The 24,748-nt window shown below is 37.8% G+C and overlaps 1 protein-coding gene across 1 annotated transcript in view; it reads left to right on the forward strand.

The window, feature by feature from the left end:
* The window catches only part of TBC1D5 (TBC1 domain family member 5), a 274,096-nt gene that overhangs the window by 47,914 nt on the left and 201,434 nt on the right, over positions 1–24,748 (forward strand). Inside the window, exons 4-7 of the mRNA XM_073333539.2 lie at positions 13,760–13,868; positions 15,530–15,619; positions 15,733–15,804; positions 19,904–19,971. Of these exons, the coding sequence (XP_073189640.1) occupies positions 13,760–13,868; positions 15,530–15,619; positions 15,733–15,804; positions 19,904–19,971 (339 nt within the window). The remainder of the gene's footprint in view (positions 1–13,759; positions 13,869–15,529; positions 15,620–15,732; positions 15,805–19,903; positions 19,972–24,748) is intronic.

Here is a 24,748-nt window from a genome sequence, read left to right on the forward strand (position 1 = left end):
CACTCTGATTTCAGACACTTCAGTGAAACAGATCTGTTCATGAAACACCAGTTCAGCACTTTTCAGGGACATTGGTTGAAACTATTTGTACACATAAGAAAGCCATCAATAAGGCATCCTTGGTGAAAAGTGTCTGGGTGAGATCTCTATTGCTATGTCTACAGTACAATTAAAAACCCACAGATGGCCTGTGCCAGCTGACTCAGATTTGTGGGGCTCGAGCTAAGGGGCTGTTTAATTGTGGTCTAGACGTTCAGGTTCAGGCTAGAGACTAGGCTCTAGGACTCTGCAAGGTGAGAGGGTCCCAGAGCTTGGGCTGCAGCCAACCCCCAAACATCTACACCTCAGACAGCCCCTTAGCCCCAGTTAGCTGGGCTGGGCCAGCTGCGGGTGTCTCATTGCAATGTAGACATACCCTAAGTGCTCATATAACATCGGTAAATAAGAAAGGTGCTCAGCTGTGGAAGTCTGACACAAGAATTCAAATGAATTCAGGTCTTCCTTTGTTTAGCAAGCACTTCAATTCCCATCTCTTTGCACCAGCCTCACCTTAGTAAGAGATGGTGATAAATACACAAACAACATCCAAGGCTGGAACAGATAACTTTGTCCTTACAAGGATCAAGCTGAAGCTAAATACTATGATGAATGTCTCAATATAGAAATAAAATGCAGTAGATATCAATACACCTTTTGCCTAAAATTGTAGCAGACAGTCCACTGAAAAGGGTGACCAAGGAAATAGCACCCAGTTTGACACACGCATACAGTGTAATGAATCTGGTATAAGATTGGTTGGAAACAATATAACTTACTAATGATTTTTAGATATAAATGGTACCGCTAGATATACAGGTATGATTTAGGTAAACCGTAGAACATACTGCAAAGAGGTCTTTTGGTAATCACAGATACAAATGACTTTTTCTTAATTAGCAAAATATATTCCAGTTGTTGATCTACTGTATGCACACAGTAACCACAGTGGTTAAATGTACTTTGTGAGTGAAAAACATTGCACTGGTTGGTAAAATGTTCCTAAACCCCAGCAAAATTGAAAACCACAATAATAGAATTACTGTTTGTTCTGAAATCTGAAGGAGGAGACACCTGTGGTAAGAGGAGGGAACAGAAAATGCATTTAACTGATAAACATCTTCCAAAACACAGTTTAATGAAAGGGTTTTGATGAAGAACAAAAACTGTAAATAAGCTGCATAGCATTTGGGGTTCAGTCTGGTCCTATTTGCAGGATTTTAAAAAAAATTATGTTCTAATTTATATTAAGCACCACCAGTCCTTTTAATAATCTTTAAATAAATAAATAAACAAACCCTGTGCATTAATGTCATTGTCTTGGGTGTTAAAAACTTTTTATAAATCCCCCATATCCTACCCAGTCTGACAACTGCTCATTACTAAAAAGAGCATGAATTAAAATATTTATTAAAAGTTCTTAAGCACAGGAGGTCTAAGTAGTGCAGTATCGGGATTCCTTTAAAACTCAAAGCTCAAATCATCTTTGTGCCAATGTGACTAAAATTGACAGATAAATGGCACTACATTCTTCTTGGTGTTGAGTTGCACATTTTCTTATCTTAATCATACTGGCTTTTGCTCCTTGGAGAGGAAAACTAGTCCATAAGGTTCTTAGTGACCTAAAAGCAAGAGCATCTGTTGCAGAACCATGAGTGAGTTGTTGGCTGACTTTAGCAGTAAGGGAGCCTGCAGATGATCAATTCCTTTCTCAGCACTAGATGTCATTGCAGCCAGTAGGATTTTAAATGGAGGAGTACTGTGTTACAAGTTGCAACAGAACTACTGTAGCTTACCCAAGATAACTTAGTTTTCATATAGACTCTTCTGAAAGTAAATATGATTAGTAATTTCATTTTGCTAAAGAAATGACAATGCTGAAGTTATATGTAAGGTATATAAAAGAGCTGAGGACTGATTAGTTTTAGTCCAAAAAGTTTGAACAGAAATTTTTCCAAAAATATTGTAAACCTGAAATAATTCTGAAGAGCAATGAGCATCATCTCTGCATCATAAGAGTGCCTCTAATTTAACCTGCTGAATAAAACCAATCTGAACTAATAGGGAAAAAATAGCAATTTCATGAAACAAATATTCTAAGTCATGTGGACATGATAATGATGTCAAAATGAATAGATTTGCAGAGAGAGAGGACATTTTTGATATGTCTTTCTAACCAATAAGACTGCAATATGCTCATGAACTAAAACAAGTTGTGATTGACTGAGTTACCCTGCATGTCATCATACAGTCATTTGCATAAATGTTTTGAAATTGTAAATGTGGGTAAACACTGCTTTAAAAACTCTTGTTATGAGATCTCTCTGATATCAGATAACTTTTTCCTGATGATTCTTCTGTGCCCTAGTTATACCAATGCAGACTATCTCTAGTGAGGTAGGTATCAACAAAGAGAAATACAGAAATGTTGGTACCCTCTATCAGGGCAGTTGCACCTCCACCCTTCCTGTGTGACTCTCTTTCTAGCTTGATGATTGTCAGAGCTGTAACTTTTAACTTTCATTATTAGCATCTACAAAACGCAACAATTTTAGACTGTCTTGAAAAGCAGGTGTTTGTATTGGTATAACAAGGGGACATAAGGGAATTACTCAGGGCCTGGCTAATAGTTTGTTAGTAGATGTAAATACAAGAAGTGGGAAACGACAAATGTAATGTTAGACCTATTTAACAGAATTATTCATTTTATCTAGTCCCTTTGTTGCCTGAATATTAACTTAGGAGAATTAGTACATGGTACCTGGAGGACTCACCAATTTAAAAAAAAAGTGACTCTGCAATACTAATAAAAAGTGTGCAAGGTCCTCCAGGTGGTGGCCTCACACAGGTTATTAAAATAACTTCTGTTCCAGAGAACTGGAGGGTAGCAAAGATGGTACCTTTATTTACAAAGGGCTCTAAGGGTGATCTGGGGAATTAGACAGGTAAGCCTTATATCTGTAAATTGCAAGTTGGTTGAAAAAAAAAATGTAATCCCCCGGAACAGCATACTATGATAATGTCTAGTCAGCACGTTTTATGTCAATCAAAATAGTCTCTCTCTAATCACTTGAAATTCTTTGTGTGTGTCAATAAATTAGTGGATAAAGGAGACCCAGTTGATATAACTTTTCCTTTCAAATGCATTTGACAGAATCCAATAACAGAGACTTCTTTAGTTAAGTAGTCATGAGGTTAGAGGCAAAGTATTGTCATGGATCAAAAACTGGCTGGAAGGCAGAAAACAGATTAGGAGTAAATTTTCTTCTTGACAAAACGTTTCTCAAGGTCCCTACTAGTTTCAATGCTGTCAGTTATATTAATGATCTGGAAAGGGGAGTGAGCAGTGAGACAGCAAAATTTACAGATATGACAAAGTTATTTAGGTTAATGAGGACCAGTAAGGACTGAGTAACTTTAGTGAGGACCAGTAAGGACTGAGTAACTTCAGAGGAACCTAACCAACCCAGGTTAATGGGCAACACAGTGAAGTTCAATGCTTATAAATACGAAGAGGAAAAAAATCAATCTACTTGTATACCTTACAAGGTTCTAAATAACTTTCCTGAGTGGATACTGCTATTTGAGCATCATTGTAGACAGTTCAATGAACACCTCTACTCAATGTGCAACTGCAGTAAAAAAAAAGAAAAGAAAAAACAATAAAAAAAAAAACCAAGATGTTAGGATGTACAAGGAATGGGATGAAGAGCAAAACAGAAAATATTATAATGCATTATAGAAATCAGTGGCATGGCCTCATCTGGAATATCAGCATAGTACTGTCACCCCAGTCTCAAAAAGGATATTGCCGGGAGTTCAGAGAAGGGCAACGTGATTTGATTGATATGGGGCAAGGAAAAACCCCTCATAACAGATCGGAAAAAGTTCTGATTATTTGCCTTAGAAAGGAGATGAATAAGAGGGGTCATGATAAAAGCATATTAAATAATGAATGATATAGAGAAAGTAGATCAGGAGCTTCTGTTCTCTTTGTCTAATAACACAAGAAGAAGGGGGCATTCAATTAAATCAAAAGGTGGCAAATTAAAAATTTATTTTTACACATTGTGTAATTAGGCTGTGCAACTCACTGCCACATCCCTATCTCATTGCCACATGTCACTGAGGCCAAGACCTTCAGAAGATTTAAAAGGAGATTGGACATATATATAGCTAACAAGACTTCCAAAGTTCTTATAGTTAATGCTAACACATTTTGGAAGGGATATTAAACCTCATGCTTCAGAGCTAAAGCCAACCTTTAACTATTAGAGATCAGAATGAGACCTGTTTGGGATGAGGGTAGCAAATTACCCACATCTGTCTGCTGCAGGTTCCTCTGAAGCATCTGGTGTTGGCCACTGTCATAGGATACTAGATAAACTACAGGTCTGATCCATTATGGCAGGTTGCTGGGCTTATCAGTTGATTTGTTTCCCTGTCCTGACTAGGTGATTGAAAAGGCTTTAGTAGAAGTGAGCTTATATCTTGACAGGAGAAGAGACAGCATCCTCCCTGGAGCTTATTTGGTCATTATTGCTTCTGTCTTCTTTTGTCATGTTATCTAAGATTTGCGGAACAGTTAAATATAGCTTGAAACATAGTACCACCCACAGACTTCCTGCCTGACCTTGGACAGATTGCTCTGTTTCCCTTTGCCACAGTTTTCCCATCTGTAAAAATGAGGACATTTCTGTACCATAAGCTTAATATACTGATGTTTATGAAGAGTTCTGGTACCACAATGATTTTTGTAGAAAAGCGTATACACAAAATAAAGCACTCAGCTGTATTCTGGCAGTTGACTTGTGGTTGTTACTTAAATGAGAACTGTCAATGCAATGTCATGATGGTGAAAAGTACAACTTTCTTACTAGTAATTGGAATTCTCAGAGTTATTGCCTCCAAGGTCCTCACTTGCTTTCTCTCCTACCCCAGTTATAAAGAGTATCTGTCTCTCTTCCAGGCAGGAACTAGGGCCCTATGTGCCATTCCCCTCTCTTCTCTCATGGTCTCCGCAGCTCTTTCTCAGAGCAATGGGATTTTCTGAGAGCTTAGCACTTTAAGTGCCTAAATGGGGATCATATAAGTACCTTAGGTAAATAAATGAGATCTGAATTCTTTGGAAAATCTGGCTTTGAATCTTGGATCTTGCAGCAATATTGCCATTATATGAGCAATAATGAGAGTTCATAGTGGACCCAAGATTTTCTCCGCATGCTATATCTGTATGGAAGTTCTGGACAGAGCAGGAAAGTAATTGTATTTTCCAAACAAAAACAGTCACTAGTCCAGATGGGGAAGGTGGTGCTTGGGGGTGAATAGACCCTCTTTGTTTCAGGTTTGTTTTGCTCTACATACTTGTTGAGTGGTCCTCAAAAATACCATTCTTTTTATTTTCCCATTTTTGTGCAGTAAACGCCTGTACTTTCATAACTTTGCTTTCTGCTACTTCCCCTTTTTAAAATGCCATTTTATGCTGTCATAAATAAAACAAATTCTGTGTGTTTCTTGGATGCATGCAGAAGCTGTATGTTTGACAAGAGCTGTTGCTTTCATTTAAATGTAAATATTACATTTAGATATTCAGATTTTCTCATCAATAATGACCTCAAATTGCAGAGCATAAGGCACAATAATTAGGGAAATCATTTAGTCTGACAGCATATAGCATCAATAACTTGTTGCTTCATTGGGTGCTTGTGGAGGTTGAGCTGGGGTCTCAACACATTTAAATAAAAACATTTTAAATAAGTAAACTGAATAAAAATGACAAATCAGGTTTACTGGGCCCTGGTACATTGTGCTACTTCACATATTTTTTCTGACAGTAACAGCATTGCTTAAATGTACTTTTAACCCATTTGTTTGGGGTCATTCTGCTGGGGATCCTTTTTTTTCTCTCCACTGGCCCAGAGCAGGGAACCAGCCTGGGATATAGACCATGATCTGGAATCTAAGTGTAAATACTTGAGCCCCAACAGCAGTGTTATAATATCCTCTCCTGGGCTACAATACTGTGTGTAGCGTTTGTTATCTGAATATTGTTTTAAGGATTAAACTGTTTTGCTTCATTATGAAAAGAAATCTTTAAATAAAAATAAGTTTAAAATATTTCCAGATACAGGAAGCAAAAGAGCCGTGTACAGTTCCTAATTGCCTTTTAGATAGTATGAGTTCCTTCATTACCTGTGATTTAAGCTAAAAATGAAGTAATTATAGATAACAGTGTTTATCTGGTTGATCTTGGCACCTGCAGTCCTAATGCTCAAGCTTTTCCCATATTGCTGATGTTACTAATTTCCATCTCCTATATTTCCACTGATTTTAATGCCTGTTGTCCAATATGAATTCCTACCTTGTTTGAATATTATACTGTATAAGGGCTTCTTGTAGCTAGTAGACTTCGTAGGACATGTATTCATGTAAATCAACGGGATCATAGAATGGTCCTATTCTTGGGTACAATGTTATGTTCCGTATCCTACGATAGGTATCTGATGTGAATTAGTAAGATTTCGACTCTCCCTTCCTCTTTCTCCTTTTGATCTATCTGAATAGAACTGTTATTTATTTCATAGTGTGTTTGGGTAGGCTCAACCACATTCTTTAGCATATTGATGTCCATATATTTTACTTCAGGTATTCCATTATGTTGTGGATTTGGAGTCAGCAGCAGACCTGGGAGCTGCTGGCATAGCAGCTAAGCTCTATTCGTTGAAGAGTCTCCCTTTCAGCTCCCCTTCCAGAACTACAACAGCCAGATCGCGTCCTCTTCAGAATAGTACTAAATTCTTATTCAATAAACGCCAGAATTACTTACCAGAACAAAATATTCTTACTCTTCTCTGTTTTGGCTCCTAATTACATCACTTGGACTGGATTTCAGGGAAATAATCCTCTCTGAGACGTTGCAGTTTCCTGCTATTCTGCAATCCCAGTGGTGCAGAAAAGGCAAAGAGGGTAACATTTTTTTCCCCAAAGCACCTAAGTGACACAGAAACACAGTCCCATTGACTTTTAATAAGTTTTGAGCTCCCAGATGCCAAGGCCACTTATGAAAATGGGGCTTAGGAGCCTAAGTCGCTTAGGCCAGCATGTTTGAAAATTTTAGCCAGAGTGCCTAGGTCAAAACTATAAACTCATAGACTTTAAGATCAGAAGGGACCATTGTGATCATTGTAGGCCACAGAACCTCACTCACTCCTGAAATAGAAGTAAAATTCTGCCCATTATTTTCCCTCCTTTCCTACAAGGTATAGTACTTTCTTTCCTTTAAGTGTTACAGAGCCACTCCAATTCACCCCAGCCGAGGAAAGGATCACACTGGATCCCTCCTCCAGTCCCGTATCTCAGCTAAGTGGCAGGGTATGGCAGGTTGTCCCTGTAGTCCAGCAGCCATGGATAAAAGGGAGCTGCTCCTACTATCTGAGTGGACTCCACCTTCTTGTGGTGTGAATTCCATCTCTTGGAGCAGCTTCATGAGAAAAGTAGTTTCAGCTGCTGGGACCTTTAGTTTCATCTTAGCAGCCACTGCTGCTGACCATAGTACTTACAATGCTTCTGCTCCCCTTCCAGCTGCACATAGGCAGTGGGAAGATGGTGCTGCTGCTGCTCAGGCTTCAGCAGAGCAAGCCAATGTCATAAGGATTTCTGATCCTTAAAAGGGTAAGGCAGCTGTTTATTCTTTATGGGGCCTAGTCATTGTTCCTTCAAGCTCAGCAACCAAGCAGTGGGACCACACAGAAAACAACATGCAACAATGGTTTTCACAGTGGACAGCAGCTTCTCCTGTGGGTCACAGCAGTCTTTAACAAAAGTCTTTCCTTTTGGGTCCAGGCACTTACACTCAGATTTCAGGTCATCTTGTGGATCCCATGTTAGTTCTCCTCCAAGGGGTAAGATCATCTTCAGCAGGTTAATAAATAGGTCTCAGAGAGATGGGCAGAGGAAACCCTTGAGCAGTGATATGAGAGCAGTCCCCCTGATGAATCCATTTTCGGTTCTTTCAGGCAGCCCAACATTTCACAGTCCCTGTCTGGCTCAGACCATCAGCAAATAAAAAGCACTTGGGAAGAGTTTGAAGGACGAAGCTCCCATTGCTTTCCAATTATTGGGTACTAAGGGAAAAATACAGGAATACACTTAACAATATTTAAAGGATCTGAACAGGAGTCAGGAAAAAGGAACACAATGAGGCAACAGAAGATTTTTTTTCTTCTGGACCCTTTTTTTGAGAATCTCCAGCTAAACCACAGTAATCACAAGCAAGGCACACCACCTTTTTTCCTGCAAAGATGCTAGGATCACTCTCTCAGTTACAGTGATTCCCACAGATGCGTGGGTGGAATTCCAAAAGAAACCACAATTTAAAAAAAGCAATGAGATTACATAGGTCCATGCAAGGTACACCTGTGGATTCATTGATTCTGGGATACCCCTCTAGAAGATAACCTGTTGCCATATCAAATTCCTCCCAGACAATAGTCACATGTGTTCATGATCATGGAAAGCTTATCCCCAGAAGAAAATGTCTTGTACCCTGAGCATTTTGCTTGATCAGTGGATAAGATCATTCAGGTCCTCCAGAAGAAGGGCATTTACCTTTCTTCATCCAAATAGAGTAGCTGAGAAAAATAGTGAAATAGAATATATGGGACAGGTGTAGAGGATGCAGGATCAGAGGAGTCCACTTAAGCATGGTACCTACTCCTTTCCACACATACCTTTTCCAAGTGGAGAAGCATGGGACAGACACTTCAGTTTTGTGAACAAGGCACCTCTCCTCACTTCACGGGATAGGTATTAGAAATAATTGCTAATTGATTCTTGCTACAACCCAGTATATCGGGTATCTAATTGTTTGATGCACTGACATCTGATATCTTCTGAAAAAAGCCTGGTTTAAAGAAGGCATTTGTCTCCTCTTGCAGATTCATAGAATTAGAGTCATGAAATGTAGGCCTAGAAGGGACTTCTAGAGATCATCATATCCAGAGCCCTGTGTTGTGGCAGAACCAAGTCAACCGAGATCATCCCTGGCAGATGTTTGTCCAACTTGTTCTTAAGCACCCCCAGTGATGGGGATTCCACAACCTCACTGAAAAGCCTATTCCAAAGCCTAACTGTCTTTATAGTTAGAAAGTTTCTCCTAGTATCTAACCTAAATCTCCCTTGCTGTAGACTAAGCACATTACTTCTTGTCCTACCCTTAGTGGGCATGGAGAACAATTGATCACTGTCGTCTTTATAACAGCCCTTCACATATTTAAAGACTGTTATTAGGTTTTCCCTCAGTCATCTTTTCTTAAGACTGAACATGCCCAGTTTTTTTTAACCTTTCCTCATAGGTCAGGTTTTCTAAACCTATCATTTTTGTTGCTCTTCCCTGAACTCTCTCCAATTTGTCCACATCTTTCTTGAAGTATGGTGCTCAGAATTGGACACAGAACTCCAGCTGAGGCCTCACCAGAACTGAGTAGGGTGGGATAATTCTTCTTGTGTCTTACATAGGACACTCCTGTTAATACATCCCAGAATATTAGCCTTTTTCACAGCTGCATCACATTGCTGGGGCATATTTACTTTGTGATCCACTTGTAATCCCCCCAGAACCTTTTCAGCTGTTATTCAGTCTAGCCAGTTATTCCCAAAATGGGAACTCAGTGTGTGGTTGTGTTTGGTTTTTCCTTCCTATGTGAAGTACTTTGCACTTGTCTTTATTGAATTTCATCGTGTTGATTTCAGGCTGATTCTCTAATTTGTCAAAGTTGCTTGGAGGACTGGATTCGAATTCAAAAGTGCTTGCAACCCCTCCCAGTCTAATGTCATCTTCGGATTTTAAAAGCATACTCTCCACTCCATTAGCTAAGTCATTAATGAAAATATTGAATAGTATTGGACCCAGGACTGACCCCTGCATGGCCCCTCTTATATGCACCCTCTGTTTGACAGCAAACCACTGATAACTATTATTTTAGTACAACCTTTCAACTAGCTGTGCGACCCACCTTACAGTAATTTAACCTAGATCACGTTTTTCTAGTGTGGTTATGAGAATGTTACATGGGACTATGTGAATAGCGTTATTAAAATGAAGATATACCACATCTACAGCTTCCCTTTATCCACTAGATCAGTAACCCCAGTCAAAGAAGATTTCAAAGAGCTCATTGTTGTTTGTGTAACTTAGAGAGTATGCATGAATGGCGCAAGCTGGAATCTAAAATTCCTTAGCATACATGTGAAAACACTTTATATTCAAGAGGGTAATACAGGTGTGAAAGAATAGAGAAGAGAATTGAGGTTCTAAGGAGGAAAAGCTGACTCCTTCAGCTACCTGCAGACTCAGCCTTCATTCCACAGATCTGCCTCTCTTCCCATTCATGAGCATAGAGTACTTTTTCACATGTAAGTAATGCAGCCATCCCAAATTCACTCCAATAAAACTTTTATGCCGCACCTTTGGCATTAAAGATGCAGTCAAAAGCAAGGTAAAAAATTCAGAAGTTGAGGTTCTATAAGTAACATTATTTCAGCTCCATGTTTTATAATGTAAACTTTAAAATATGACCACTAATATATTCGGCTACATTTAACCAGTTACACAGGAATATAAAATACAAAATACATACAAGACAGCCCAAATATTAGAATTTGCATTTTCCTTTATTTTATTTATGCAATCCAAATGTAGTATCAACTCATGCTTTTGCATTTAATTTTCTAGTTTGATATAAAACAGTTGCTTCTGCTTTATTAATGGTTTAAATGGTTCCAATTGGTTCTTGAAGTTCACACCTCAGTGAAGCAAATGGGGTGTGGTAGACCTGAGTTCCAATCTTCATTGCTCATTTCATTTTGACTTGCAAATTTTCTGCGAACCTGGGTTAACGGAGCACCTATGTGTGAGTTTACTTTGTGGAGGACACATCAGCTTGGAAGGCAATCTTTTAAAAAATCATTTTAAAAAATGAAAGCTAAATATTTGTTGAATGTTGTAGAATGCCACCAATATGGTAAATAGCCTCTAAAATTGTGGGATTTATTATTTTTTTTAAACACCTTATCTTCTTCTGTCTCTGATTTAAAGCTAGTTTTCCTGGCTTATTTTGTGTTAAATACCAAAAAAATGTTAAATTTCCATCATGTAATATGTCTGAGCAGCGACCCCTGTGCATGCCTGACTGGTCAAAGAGCAGTGTTGAGTGATGTCCGGCGGGGACAGAACTTCGTTAAACTCTGCTATTGAGTGCGCTCAGAGTAATATTTTCAGTTGCTTAGAACATTTTTTTTGTTTTGTTTGTTTTTCCACAAGTTCAAACAGGGTGTGGATTATGTACTTGCCAGATTTCAGCTTCAGCTGTTTTACTGTAGGCCTGTTGAAAACATGTCTTCAGATTTAGTTACATTTTTCTCAGTATATCATTTGCACTCTACTAACTCAAACTTTGACGTCATTTTGCTCAAATTTTGCAAAATAATTTAGGCAGAGAGCAAGCGTAGACCTCTTCAGCACAAAAGCAGAGGACTGTTTTGGAAGTTTTACTGGTATGTGAAACCCTAAGTTAGAGGGAGACCTTTTGTTAAAAAAGATGAGCTGCTGTAAAACCGTCACCACTGGCAGCTTCTGTAATAAACATATTGGGACAGATTCTGTTCTCAATTATACCCGCATTACATCTGCACTAACTCGGCTGTCATGGCCGTGTCAGTGCAGAGTAATTCAGTGACTATAATTCCCTTTTAAAACTGTAAATGACACCAGAATCTGACCCAGTGTGTATATAACAAGACCTGCTTGGCAGCTGTTATAATGGCATCGGTGATGCTACAAAACTGGACAGGAAATGAAGAATACTATATCCAGTAGAATACTGTATCCGGTAGAAACCATAGGGGAATTTAGGTAGGCAGAATACTGTAGTTATCCATGTTTAAATTTAAACGGGCCAGATTCTCCTTTAGACTGTGTCCGCTTTACACTACACATCCAGCACAAAGCAGCCATAAAGCCAGAATAGCCAGCATAGAAGCAAGATTCTCTGGTATAGAGCCAGTGCAGTGACTTCTATCATGTCATACCCCCTTCTGGCTGACATTGTAAGGGTCAGAGCTGGCACTCCCATCACAGAATCATAGAATATCAGGGTTGGAAGGGGCCTCAGGAGGTCATCTAGTCCAACCCCCTGCTCAAAGCAGGACCAATCCCCAACTAAATCATCCGTGCACCCTGGCAATCTGCTGCCATACGAGCCCCTTGCGGCTGTTGGCAGGTGGCACAAGTTAAAGCAACCTTTAGCCGAGACAGACCAAAATTGGCGGAGCCCAAAGATTTCTGAAAGCAGCCTTCACATACCACCCCAAATTTCACTCAGCTCTTCAGCTGCAGCCAAGGAACTGGGCTTAGAAGTAAATCCTTAATGTAGGAAACAATGCTATGAGAAATTCACCTCCTCTTAACTGAAAGATGACATCTCCACCCCAACAGTCTAGTCTGTTAGTGCCCCAACAGTCATTGAGGGTATTTGTTCAGAATGATCTCCGAGGAACTGGGTGGGAGGGGAGAAGTTCTTACAGCACCTGCCTGACCTATCTTAACCCTATTTAGGCAATGGGATCTGATATGATCACACCTTGAGATTAAAAGAGTGATTTCTCCATTTCAGGTTTAGTTTCTTCCTAGGAAACCAAGGAATTTCCTAAGAGAAGGACATAACTTTAACAACAATAACAACACGCTGCCAAGGCACATATGCCCCTGAATGTGTCCTTGATGATTTACAGTAAAATTACTATTTGAATTTGTGATAGACTTCAGGAAGACTTTCTGCAAAGGTCTGGGTTACTTTGGTTAGATCATCAAGTGGCTAGATCATTATTCTTGAGATTCAGTTCAGAGGAAGATGTAGGAAATATAGGTCTAATTCTTTTATTCAAACTCAGTAAATGGTTTGGGACAATTAATTTCCAATTGTTTCCCAGTAGAGCAGATTTACTTGTATATTAATGAGGCACAGGTGTTAGGCCCCTGGTGTCTGCATGCCTGGGAGGCATATTTAGGTTGTTTATCTAGTCAGCCATAGGTACTGCAAGGTACTCAAGCTTGCCTTTAACAGTGAGGCTTTTTAATTTTTTTGATGTTTTTAAAAATTTGCTAGCACCTGTTAAAATTTTAAAACTGATCATGTAGAAAGAAGTTGAAGTGATTTCAATAGTAAATAGCACTAAATGTTCCAGAAAGTCCTCTTCTGTTAACTGCCTAACTGCCCAGCTTGACTTTAAGAAGAAAAGAAGGTTCATTTATGCAAATATGTCATGCGAGGAACTAATACAGTCAACAGTATACTTTTCTGTTGCATATTTTTGGAACAGGTACCTCTTTGTCCATGGCTGAAACATGAATATGCTTATATTAATATTCATTTTTCTTGTCTATTCACTGAACTGCAGTACCAACATTTTAGAGAAAATGGAATAGCCTCCATAGACATTATGAATTTCAGTTGCTGGCATAATTATAGCGATCTACATATTCATTAAATCCAGAGAAGAAATGTGTCCAAAAAGACAGCCATGCATTTAGAAACAGTACACAACTAAATATATACATTAAAAAAGTTCCCTTCCTTCTGCTTATCCAAAATTACTTAGTGTGAGATAGCCCTTATGTCAGCTGAGGGTTTTTAATAATGTTCATTCCTTCTTTTCTTTCATGTAGTAAAGAATGGGAAGAACTATTTGTAAATAACAATTACTTGGCAACAATACGGCTGAAGGGGATTAATGGGCAGCTGAGAAGCAGCAGGTTCCGTAGTGTTTGTTGGAAGGTAAGAAGAAATATTTATTGTGGTTGCAATATATCAACACATTACCTGATGCGTTGGAAAATTACTGATGCAAAGAATTACTGAATTTTCCAAGAGACTTCATTCCAATGTTTTCCTTTCCATTTTATAATTCATAGGACATTTGCTAATCATATTGTGTTGCCTTAAAGCTGAATTACTGGTGATAGTGAAGGATTTATATGAAAAAACATCTTTGTGTTGTGTAGCATTTTATTTTTAGTGTACAATTTCGTGTGACACATCCATGTTTCCTGATACTGTTTTTACATTGGAAAACATGCATATTGAGTGAAAAGGGGGACTTCGGCCTATAATTTCATATTTTATGGACTAACTTTGATTTGTTTACAACCTACATTCTGCCTCTCCATAAGCAGCAACTGGAGAATCTTTCCCAATAAGAAAGAGAAAATTAAGAGATTCATGGCCTTTTTGTACTTTTTGGATAAAAGTAGGAACTTCCAGTCATGCAAAACAAGAAGAGCCATCAGAAACCTTATTTCCTCCTTGAGCAAAATAAATAATATTGAGATACACAGAATGGAGATATAAAGTAATGTGTAACAAAATGGTCAGGGCTTTCTCCCTCTGATAGAGGAGAACATCTTCCCCAATACACTTGCTGTATGTGATGGAAGTTTTTCAGCTTGATATCAACACAAGACTTACAAAAAGAAACTTAAAATATACTGAGTAAGTGACAGTAACCAAAGAAAGAGAAGTAAGAAATTGAATGTGTACAATATTAAACAGTTTTGCAATTTATAAAAAATATTTTTCTTCAGGAAGGGCAGGAAAATGTCTGCCCCAGAATTTTTACACACACATTGTTTTGCACAGCCTATTCCTTCTTGTGTCCTAGAATTAGTTGCCTAAATCTGTATTTAGCCACCTAAATGAAAATGGCCTGATTTCAGAGGTGCTGAGCACCCACAACTTCCATTTAAATTAAATGAAGAGGGGCTTATCACCTTTGAAAATCAGGCCATTTTAATTTGGAAAACTGTGTGTGTGTTGAAGTGCCTAATTTTAGGATATGTATTTGAAAATGTTGGCCAAAGTTTTCGTTAAGTTCTTAATATTGAATATTCTAAAAAGAATTGTTTGGAGGCATTTATGTTCTTGACTGTATTTCCTAAGTATTTTAAGAATAGTTTAGAATGTTTCAAAAAGAAAACTCTTACCTCTTTTAAAAATGACCAAAGAATGCTAATGTTTGTCCATATCTTACATCTAGTTCAAATAATCTTCCCCAGTTCAAAGGGGGAAATTTACATCTCTGTGTGTCTGATCCTCCAACACACACAAAAAGAACATTTATCCTATAAAATTTAGAGCTTAGATTACATATTTTCTGAACCCCATCTTGCAAAGTCAGGCCTGTAAACTACCTCGAAGTGTGGAGGATGTTCTTTTTTTGTCCACAGTTGTCCTTCCAGTTTATCTCAGATAGAATATATTTTTTGAATACCTAACTTCTTTTCTGTAATCTCATTGGTTGTAAATATGTTACATCATCTCCATTCATGCTATGCTTGCAGCTCCAATCTTGTATTTTTCTACTTTGATCTCTTCCTATATTTATCTGCTGATGAAAATTCTTCTCCTTCTAACAAATACATCTTTTCCTTTGTTGATAGCTGTTTCTAAATGTTCTACCACAAGACAGAAGTCAGTGGATAAATAAAACTTCAAAATTAAGAACATGGTATAACAAGATTAAAGAAATAGTAAGTAGAATATAAAAAGCATCTTCCACTCATATGCCTGGATATTGGAACAGTACTTCTGATATGAGAGAAGTCCGAAAGTAGAAACCATGTTCTATTTCACCCCCCCCCAGCATATTACAAACCCTCGGAAAGCTGGACAGCAGGATCTGGTCATCAACAATCCACTTTCACAGGATGAGGGGGTAAGCTGAGCCTCACTTGTATCATATATTGTGCATGCAACAAAATAAAAAATATATAACTACTACTCCTGGTGCTCATCATCAGATTGGCAATAAGAGAACTCCTGGCCGATGAAGACTTAATGGGAGTACTATCGTGCCACTCCTAAAATGAGCTGCTGTTGAGCAGTTGGTACTCCCTCTCTAGGAGCTAAGTATACTGCCTATTCAACTCTCCCAACTGCTGATGTGTTGCTGAGCAAGAGATCAATTTTGGGATTTGATTCTACTTTCACTGAATCTGGCCAACTGGTCAGCCATGTAATATGACTTGTATCATCCGCTCTTACTGAAATGTCTGCACTTTTAAAACCAAATGAATTATTGCTAAGTGAATATGCAATGGAACTAATAATGATTTGCTGCATATTTTGAAATATTGCCTGTTAAAATAATTATTATTCTTTAGTTTTTCAAAATAAATGTAAAATGCTGTACATGAATATCAGTTGAGTTGGTTGGATAGCGTGTCCAGAAAAATATTTGTAGGTTGATTGGTGATTTATCATGCATGAAGATTCTCAGTCAAATTGTGGGTTGAATTGCTTTCAGTACTGTATTATCAAAACATGTTTACTATTATGTTCTCTCTCTGCCACTTAATAGTTAAAAAAAATTGGTATAATGAGATAGAGCTGGGATGAAAAAGATAATCAACCCCCACTCTTTTGAGGTCATTTAAAGACTTGATTTTACACACAGGGTTGCATGAATTTATCTTTCTAGGGCGGGGGGGGGGTCGGTCTCAGCCTCAGTGCTGTGACTCCCAACAGGTGTCAAAGGCTAGCCACCACCCTGTGCCACTGGATGGAAGAGGTGTCTGGTAAAGAATAGATTGAGAACCACTGTTCTAGAGTCTTGAGTACTCTATGCTGGTAGGGGATTATTTTCTATAGGTCATAGCAAGCAAGGAGAAATTAAGTTATTGTCATTGAGGAACTCCTGCAAAATGAAAGACCTAGAATTTAAAGTAATACCGAAAACATGAAAAACACATTTGGCCTGATTTTCAAAAATACTGAGTAGCCAGCAACTCTTATTGAAGTTTGCAGGAAGTGTGGGAGTGCAGCACTTTTGAAATCAAGCCACTTAGGTGTGTACGTTTAGATTTAGGAGCCTAACTTTTTGCCACCCATTTTTGAAGATCTTAGCTGTTCTTCATAGAATATCAGGGTTGGAAGGGACCCCAGAAGGTCATCTAGTCCAACCCCCTGCTCGAAGCAGGACCAATTCCCAGTGAAATCATCCCAGCCAGGGCTTTGTCAAGCCTGACCTTAAAAACCTCTAAGGAAGGAGATTCTACCACCTCCCTAGGTAACGCATTCCAGTGTTTCACCACCCTCTTAGTGAAAAAGTTTTTCCTAATATCCAATCTAAACCTCCCCCACTGCAACTTGAGACCATTACTCCTCGTTCTGTCATCTGCTACCATTGAGAACAGTCTAGAGCCATCCTCTTTGAAACCCCCTTTCAGGTAGTTGAAAGCAGCTATCAAATCCCCCCTCATTCTTCTCTTCTGCAGGATAAACAATCCCAGCTCCCTCAGCCTCTCCTCATAACTCATGTGTTCCAGTCCCCTAATCATTTTTGTTGCCCTTCGCTGGACTCTCTCCAATTTATCCACATCCTTCTTGTAGTGTGGGGCCCAAAACTGGACACAGTACTCCAGATGAGGCCTCACCAATGTCGAATAGAGGGGAACGATCACGTCCCTCGATCTGCTCGCTATGCCCCTACTTATACATCCCAAAATGCCATTGGCCTTCTTGGCAACAAGGGCACACTGCTGACTCATATCCAGCTTCTCGTCCACTGTCACCCCTAGGTCCTTTTCCGCAGAACTGCTGCCTAGCCATTCGGTCCCTAGTCTGTAGCTGTGCATTGGGTTCTTTCGTCCTAAGTGCAGGACCCTGCACTTATCCTTATTGAACCTCATCAGATTTCTTTTGGCCCAATCCTCCAATTTGTCTAGGTCCTTCTGTATCCTATCCCTCCCCTCCTTCTTAGTAGTGCTGTGTCTGTTGCACAGTAGTATATCATTAAGCTATTTTATTAATCTCAATTTTTCCAGCTTGTTACAGTTTTAGAAAATTTTGGTTTTAACATGTTCTAAATAAGAGAAATACAGTTATTTGGCTGGATTTATGGAATGTGCATCTGTTTTACAGATATTTGTGCTGGAACAGTGTTCTGTGCATTTCTGTTTTATTCTCAAATTAATAACCAATAACTGATGTGTTTTAATTTATTACTGTGTTCCTCTGTGTTTTATAGAGAGACATTTGAAAGGACAATTCAGTTATGAGACAGAACATCAAAAGCCAGATAATGAAAATAGGAAAATCTATAGCCTGAAAACGGGGAGGGACTTTACATGCCATAGACCCAAATGTAGGTCCAGTTATAAAGAAGCCTTGAAGTTGTTGCATTTCTGTTGTATTGGTGGTCTGTACAAAGGCACTCCAAACCTACTTTCTGCACTGTGGGTAAAAAAATGGCTAATGAAAGGTCAAAGTTATTATGGCAGGACAAATAGCAAGTGAGTTCATACGCACCACAAATTCACAGTACCAAATCAAAAGTAGGAATAAAGCAGCAGTCCACCTTTATGCATCTCTTTATACAGAGCCGCTAGAACAATTTGTATAGTGGGGGTGCTGAGAGCCATTGAACCAAACAGTAAACCGTGTATATAATGGAAACCACTTCAAGCCAGGGGGGTGCAACAGCATCCCTAGTTCCAGCACCTGTGCCCTTATTTCCAATGGGGTAGTCAGATGCACCACACCTTTGTACTGTCCTTTTTAGCCGTGGGGATTCTGTTTCCCTACACCCTCACAGTGTCTTATCAGCAAAGACTCTTTTCTAGAGCCTTACTCAAATTGTAATCGGAGTCTCATATAGGCAGGTATAACTAAGATTAAATTCGGTGAAGAAAGGGTATTAGTCTGGATGGGACAGTGTCAGATAAACATTTAAGTATTTGAATGCCTGTTTTGTTTTTCACTGTTTGTAGAAGCTAAAGAAAAAGTTATAGAAGCTAAATTAAAAAATCTTTCCATACTAGTTTTATCTTCCTGCAGTTAGCAAACATTGACTTACTTTCCCCTTTGTTTCTTGTGGGATATAAGCCACCATGGTAATGAATTGTTTACAGAAAATAAAATGTTTAAAGGCTGTAGATGTCCCTATTTTCATTTCCTTGCTTCTGATATTTTGTTTTACATGGTCTAACGTCTTTTCAAATCTCTCTCTATACAACACAGTAATACAGTAAAATAAATCAATTGCTTATCTGCTGTGAATTTTGCCCCTCTTATGCTCTGATCAGTACTGTCAAGCCACCATACTGCTACAGTGGGAGCTGCTTCTGCTTTACACTCCTTTTTCTTCAGCAGTACAATAACCTGATGGCATTGATTGGCGCATTGGAAGGGTAAAATGACAGGTTAGCTTTTGGGACGGGTTGGTGAACAGGGCCTGGATGGCAGAGGAAAAAGAGGAGCACACGTACAGGTACAGAAGTCACTTAAGTTAATTTAAACTATATTTCAATTTAGGATTTTTTACATTAATAATTAGTTATCTCCTTCTACTCCACATATGAGACTCTCCTTTGCATAGTGTGTTTGAGGGACTAGAGAGATGTCCTCTGTATGACAGGTATTTTATTGTCATGCATTCCCTACTTGATTTATTTCTGCCAGGGCTCAATAGCTCACTTGCAAATAATTGGCCAATGTGCAAGTTAAGCCAATTTGTAATTACTTCTGAATACTTGAAAATTATGTGGTCCAGTGCATTGCGCATGGAGCTAGGAAGGCCAGAAATTTATGAGATTTAATCCCTGCTCAACACTGACTTACTGTGAGGCCTTGGGCAAGTCACTAACCTAGCTGTCTGTTTCTTCATCTGTAAAATAGTGATAATACCTACCTCCCAGCGATGTTGAGGATTAATTGGTTACATTTTTACAGCACTTTGCAGATAGAACTTTCTATATAAGATTAAGATATTGTAGTATTTTTTTGTTTCATGCTATTATTTTGCCTTTTTTCAGTCCCTTTGGAACAAATTTTTCCAGGATAAAGAGCTTCGAGCAATGATTGAACAAGATGTGACAAGAACGTATGTAGACCTATGAGGAACTTTTTAAATAAAATTCTAACTTTCTTTTTTTATGCTGTGTACACTGCTTTGTGTTTCTTGACCTAAAATTTTATTACAATACAAGGATTGGTGTGTGCATGTATGGAGAAGTTTTCTTTGAGAGAAAAAGGAGAAAAAAGTATTGAGTTAAACTCTAGAGATTTGTTGATGGTATTGAAATGAAGCTCTCCTAAATTAAGATATTAGGAAATGTTATATTAAATATAAAATACATTTTTCTGTATGAAACAAAAATTGAGTAAGAGTAACTGACAGGTCTTTTGACTAAATTATGTTCATAATAAAAGATTGAACAGATGATTTTCTGTAATTCTTAACACTTATTCAATCAATAATAAAAGCAGTATATAATTAGTGAGAAATGTCATTCATCGAGAGAAGTTTAGCATTTCTATTTTTAAGTATCATTTTTCTAGTGTTGTTTGTCACAGATGCCTTTTAAAATTTGCCCTAACATCTCTGTGACTATTCTTTCATCTTTTTGGCCCTTAGGTCTTTCCTGTTTAGAAACTTTTCTGAGTTAGAATATTCAGTTCCTGAAAATATTTCATCAGGGTTTGATTACTGACTGCAATGTGTAAATCTAATTAAATTCAATTATAGTTTTTTAAATATGTGATATGTTACTACACTAGATGGCATACATTTTACTTATAACTTGAAATAAAATAATATTGGTCAGTCTTTTAAAAACCCTTGTCTTTAACCCATTTCATTTACTATATAAATGTATAAAAACAAAGCAATGAGGAAGAATCATTAATAATGGTTTCTGGAATATTTTGTATGTCCATCCCTAGGCCTGTTTGAATGCATTTTTGTCTGTAGTATAATTAAAGTATATTCAGATTTTAATGTAAGTTCTCACAGATGGTAATTTTTGTTTGTAAATGGAAATGGTTCAGGATGTTCTAAGATTAAAATATATACATATCTAAACTATAACTGGGGAATGTATATTAGTATAGTGATAGATATGGTAGTTAGAGGACCATTGTAAAAAAAAGAATATAAAGTCCAGACTGCTCTGGCATTAGCAATGGAGTACAATGAATGGATATCTTTGTTGTCCATTTATCTAAATAAATGTGAATAATGAACATTCTGCGTAGCCATTTATCCAAAATGTTGTCTACGTCCAAAAATAACAGTGCTTCATCACAAGTCATCAGTATCAAAAAAGTCATGAAGTGTGAAAGTTAAAATTCTCATAGTAACATTAATTTACCTACATTGCACATACGGTACATACTTATTTAATTGCCTAGCTAATCATAAAGCATGTTATATGTAAAGTGGGTGAGTTAATTTTTCTATGAAAATATTAGAGTTTACATTTCCTGGCTTTTGTGTTTAAAACAGTTTTTAATGTTGTATTCATAATTTTTCATTTAAATTCTTATTAAAAATGGGTGGGTGGAAGGTAGGTTAAATTGCCAGAGCTAGCATTTAATGCGACTCCATCAATTTTAAATATCATAAATAAATATAAAATTAAAAATGGTTTGGGGTGCCATTTTTATGACTTCCCATGTTTTAAAAAAGTTTTAATTTACCTTGTTATTGCATGAAATACCCTCACAATCCAACAGAGTAAATGGATTAGCTTGTTGTACATGTGAATCTGAGAAAGTAGCTGCATACACAAGCACAGAGTAACCACATTAGAAAAACTGCAAAAAATCATTTTCTTTAATCTTTCAATTACAGTAATTTTAAGTGTAACAATACTAAGCATTAATAAACTTGCACAGAAATGTGATACTTTTTTTTTTTTAGGTTGGAGTTTCTGTAATAGGCTCTAAATTTTAAATTTCAAAATTAATTTAGATAAATGGGACTTTGAGAGAGGTGAATTCATACATTTTCCACTGCTGAAAACATTTTTCTACAAGGCTGGGTTAACATGGCAGCTGCATACCTGAAAGAGCAACAGAAAGATACATCTGTAATTTGCATTTTTTGAGAATTATGGTGTGTTTTTCAATCAGACATTTACAATCCCCCACGAAGCCACGTTGGAACACTGCACTGGGAATGTCAGATTGTGGGCATGGCTTATTAGGCCCTGCTACAATTTTAGCATGTTGTTCAGCATATTCAGAACTGACTTTTAAAGCATTTAATGTTTGAATATTTTTCATCTTAAATCTGGGAAAAGGGCCTATTCCTTCGTAACTATTTACAAGCAAAGTATTAAAGGTTTTTGTTAAGCCATTTTTAAGTTATTAGTGATGAAAATCTCAATGATGAAGTTTCTTGTTTTGCTGTCCAAGAGCTGAGAGGTATCAGAATTGATTTTTCTTCAGCTCTACAGAAATATTTGTATCTGAGCTTTAACCAAGCATAGTTAGTTTCATCCTCAAATGTGAAGCTTTTCAGAAAGCTGTGAAAATAGGCGGTTATAACGAAAGTACTAACCTAACCTTAATTATGTATAGCAGCCACTACCAGGCTGCCACTATAATACTATATTATATTATTCCACTAAAAAAGAAATTCCTATCTGAGCATACACAATAGTTACTCGCAGTAGATGTAAGAAAGTCATGAATAATTACCATCATTCAGCAAATGCACTAAAGAACAATGCTGGTGTATTTTCTATTAATAAAATATGTAGAAGCTAAAGCATAGCTTTTAAAAGTTCTTCCCAGCTCTCTGTCTCAGAAACCAACTGTTTCACCTCAGATGCAAAAATTTATTTTAATGCTATATAATGTGTATACGTTATTTTGTTTTGTGAGGATACATCTGTGTACTCAAACTAAGATACCAGTCCACTCACTTTCATCACCTTCTTTTCTTTTAAGTTAGGATTCTGAATACCCAGTCTTGAACCTGTCTCTCAAACATTCCAAGTTAAAATAATTTGTAGGGATCCCCACTGGACCATCTCCTGTGTTTTCCATTTCACAATAGAACCTCTGCCTGCTGCTAAAATGAATTTGTACATCAAGATCTATATGTCTGAAGAGAAGTAGTGGTAGCTGCTATTGTTTCAAAGAAAAGCAACTTAGGTTGAGAGAGGTGAAGTAGAGCAGCTTTGTCCTTCTTTCCAAGCTTATGAGAGAGCTGGAAGGAAAGGAACATCTATGCAGTTGATGGGCCTATCTACCACACATTCATTGAATTCTCTTTTTGAACCCACTTACACTTTTGGCCTTCAACATCCCCTTACAATGAGTTCTACAGGTTGACGGTGTGTGGTGTGAAGAAGTACTTCCTTTTGTTTGTTTTGAACCTGCTGCCTGCTAATTTCATTGGGTGCCCCTTGGTTCTTGTGTTGTGTGAAGGTGTAAATAACATGTCCTTATTCACTTTCTCCACACCATTCATGATTTTATAGACCTCTATCACATCTTCCCTTACCTCTTTTCCAAGTTGAACAGTCCCAGTCTTTTTAACCTCATACAGAAGCTGTTCCATACCCTTAATCATTTTTGTTGACCTTCTCTGTACCTTAGTGAGGCATGATTTCCCTTTACAAAAGCAATTTTGACTCTTCCTCAACAAATTGTGTTAATCTGTATGTCTGATAATTCTGTTCTTTACTGTAGTTTCAACCTCGTATTTTGGGGAGAGGTATTTTTCTCTTCTCCCACTGTGCCTGCTGCTGTCTTTCCCCTATTTGGCCTATTTCTTTGGGTATGCCTAGAAACGCATTTCTTCACAGGCCTCCTGTTGTCTTTGGGTGGTCCGATATTCCTGGGGAAAGGGACAGTTTCTTTTCTTTCCTCCTCCAACCCCAAAGTGTTGAAATAGTAGCAATAGCTTCTGCTCTTCTGGCAGCTTATGCAGTCCTTGGTGGGGTTTCCCCACCCATGCTGATAAAGTTGAGCAGAGGGTAGGGGATCTGTCTGAGAAAAGAAAGAAAAATGTCCCCCTGGAGCCCCTAAATACCTTAAATTAACTTTTAGAAAAACAATTCACTCACCCTGACTTTCACTTGTATGAAGTGAGGGTATTTTTTTAAAGCAGACTTCAGTGCTAATTCATTTGCTCCCACTAGCTGCAATAAAACATGATGATAAAATGCCTGTTTTTAATGTAATCCTCACTCTGAGCTGTAATTAGACATAGTACCCTACTTTTTTTCTAAAATGTTTCCTACTTCTTTTGATCTGAAGGTACTGTACTTGTAAAACAGACTCTAATTGTACACTAACATTCTCTGTAAAATTCTTCCTGAGCTGATAGTTCTCTCTTAAGCATCATGGTCTCTTGTGTTCGCATTTACCATAATTAACACTTAGCCAGCTTATTCATGAATTCATTTTTATCCTTCCTTCCAGAATCTCTGATATTGTAGATACTCAGAGATATCTTTGCGTATTTTTGAGTTTTCTTTGTTTCTTTCTTTCCTAAACTCCTTAGGGCAGGACTGAATAACAGTCCTTCATAAATAATCTCTTCAAAATCCTAAATTACGTTGATTGCCATCTGCTGTACTGTACCTTTGAAGCCTCAGATGTGTCCTTCCTTTACAGTAATGTGATTATTACAAATGCAGACAAGTTTCCAACTGTTGGTCTAACGTTATTCCCATCAAATGCCAGGAAAATGTTATATTCTTCAGCCCAATACCAGGGCCGTAATCAGGACAGGGTGAACGTGGTAGCCATGTAGGGCACAAAGCTGATGGGGGAGGAGGCAAAAAAATGGGGTGGAGAAAAAAAATGGTAGGGGGTAGAGCCCTGCAGTGGCACTGGGATCCGCGAGTCCAGTTACCATC

The sequence above is a fragment of the Lepidochelys kempii genome, chromosome 2 (genome assembly GCF_965140285.1).
Source record: "Lepidochelys kempii isolate rLepKem1 chromosome 2, rLepKem1.hap1, whole genome shotgun sequence".
Lineage (NCBI taxonomy): Eukaryota > Metazoa > Chordata > Testudines > Cheloniidae > Lepidochelys > Lepidochelys kempii.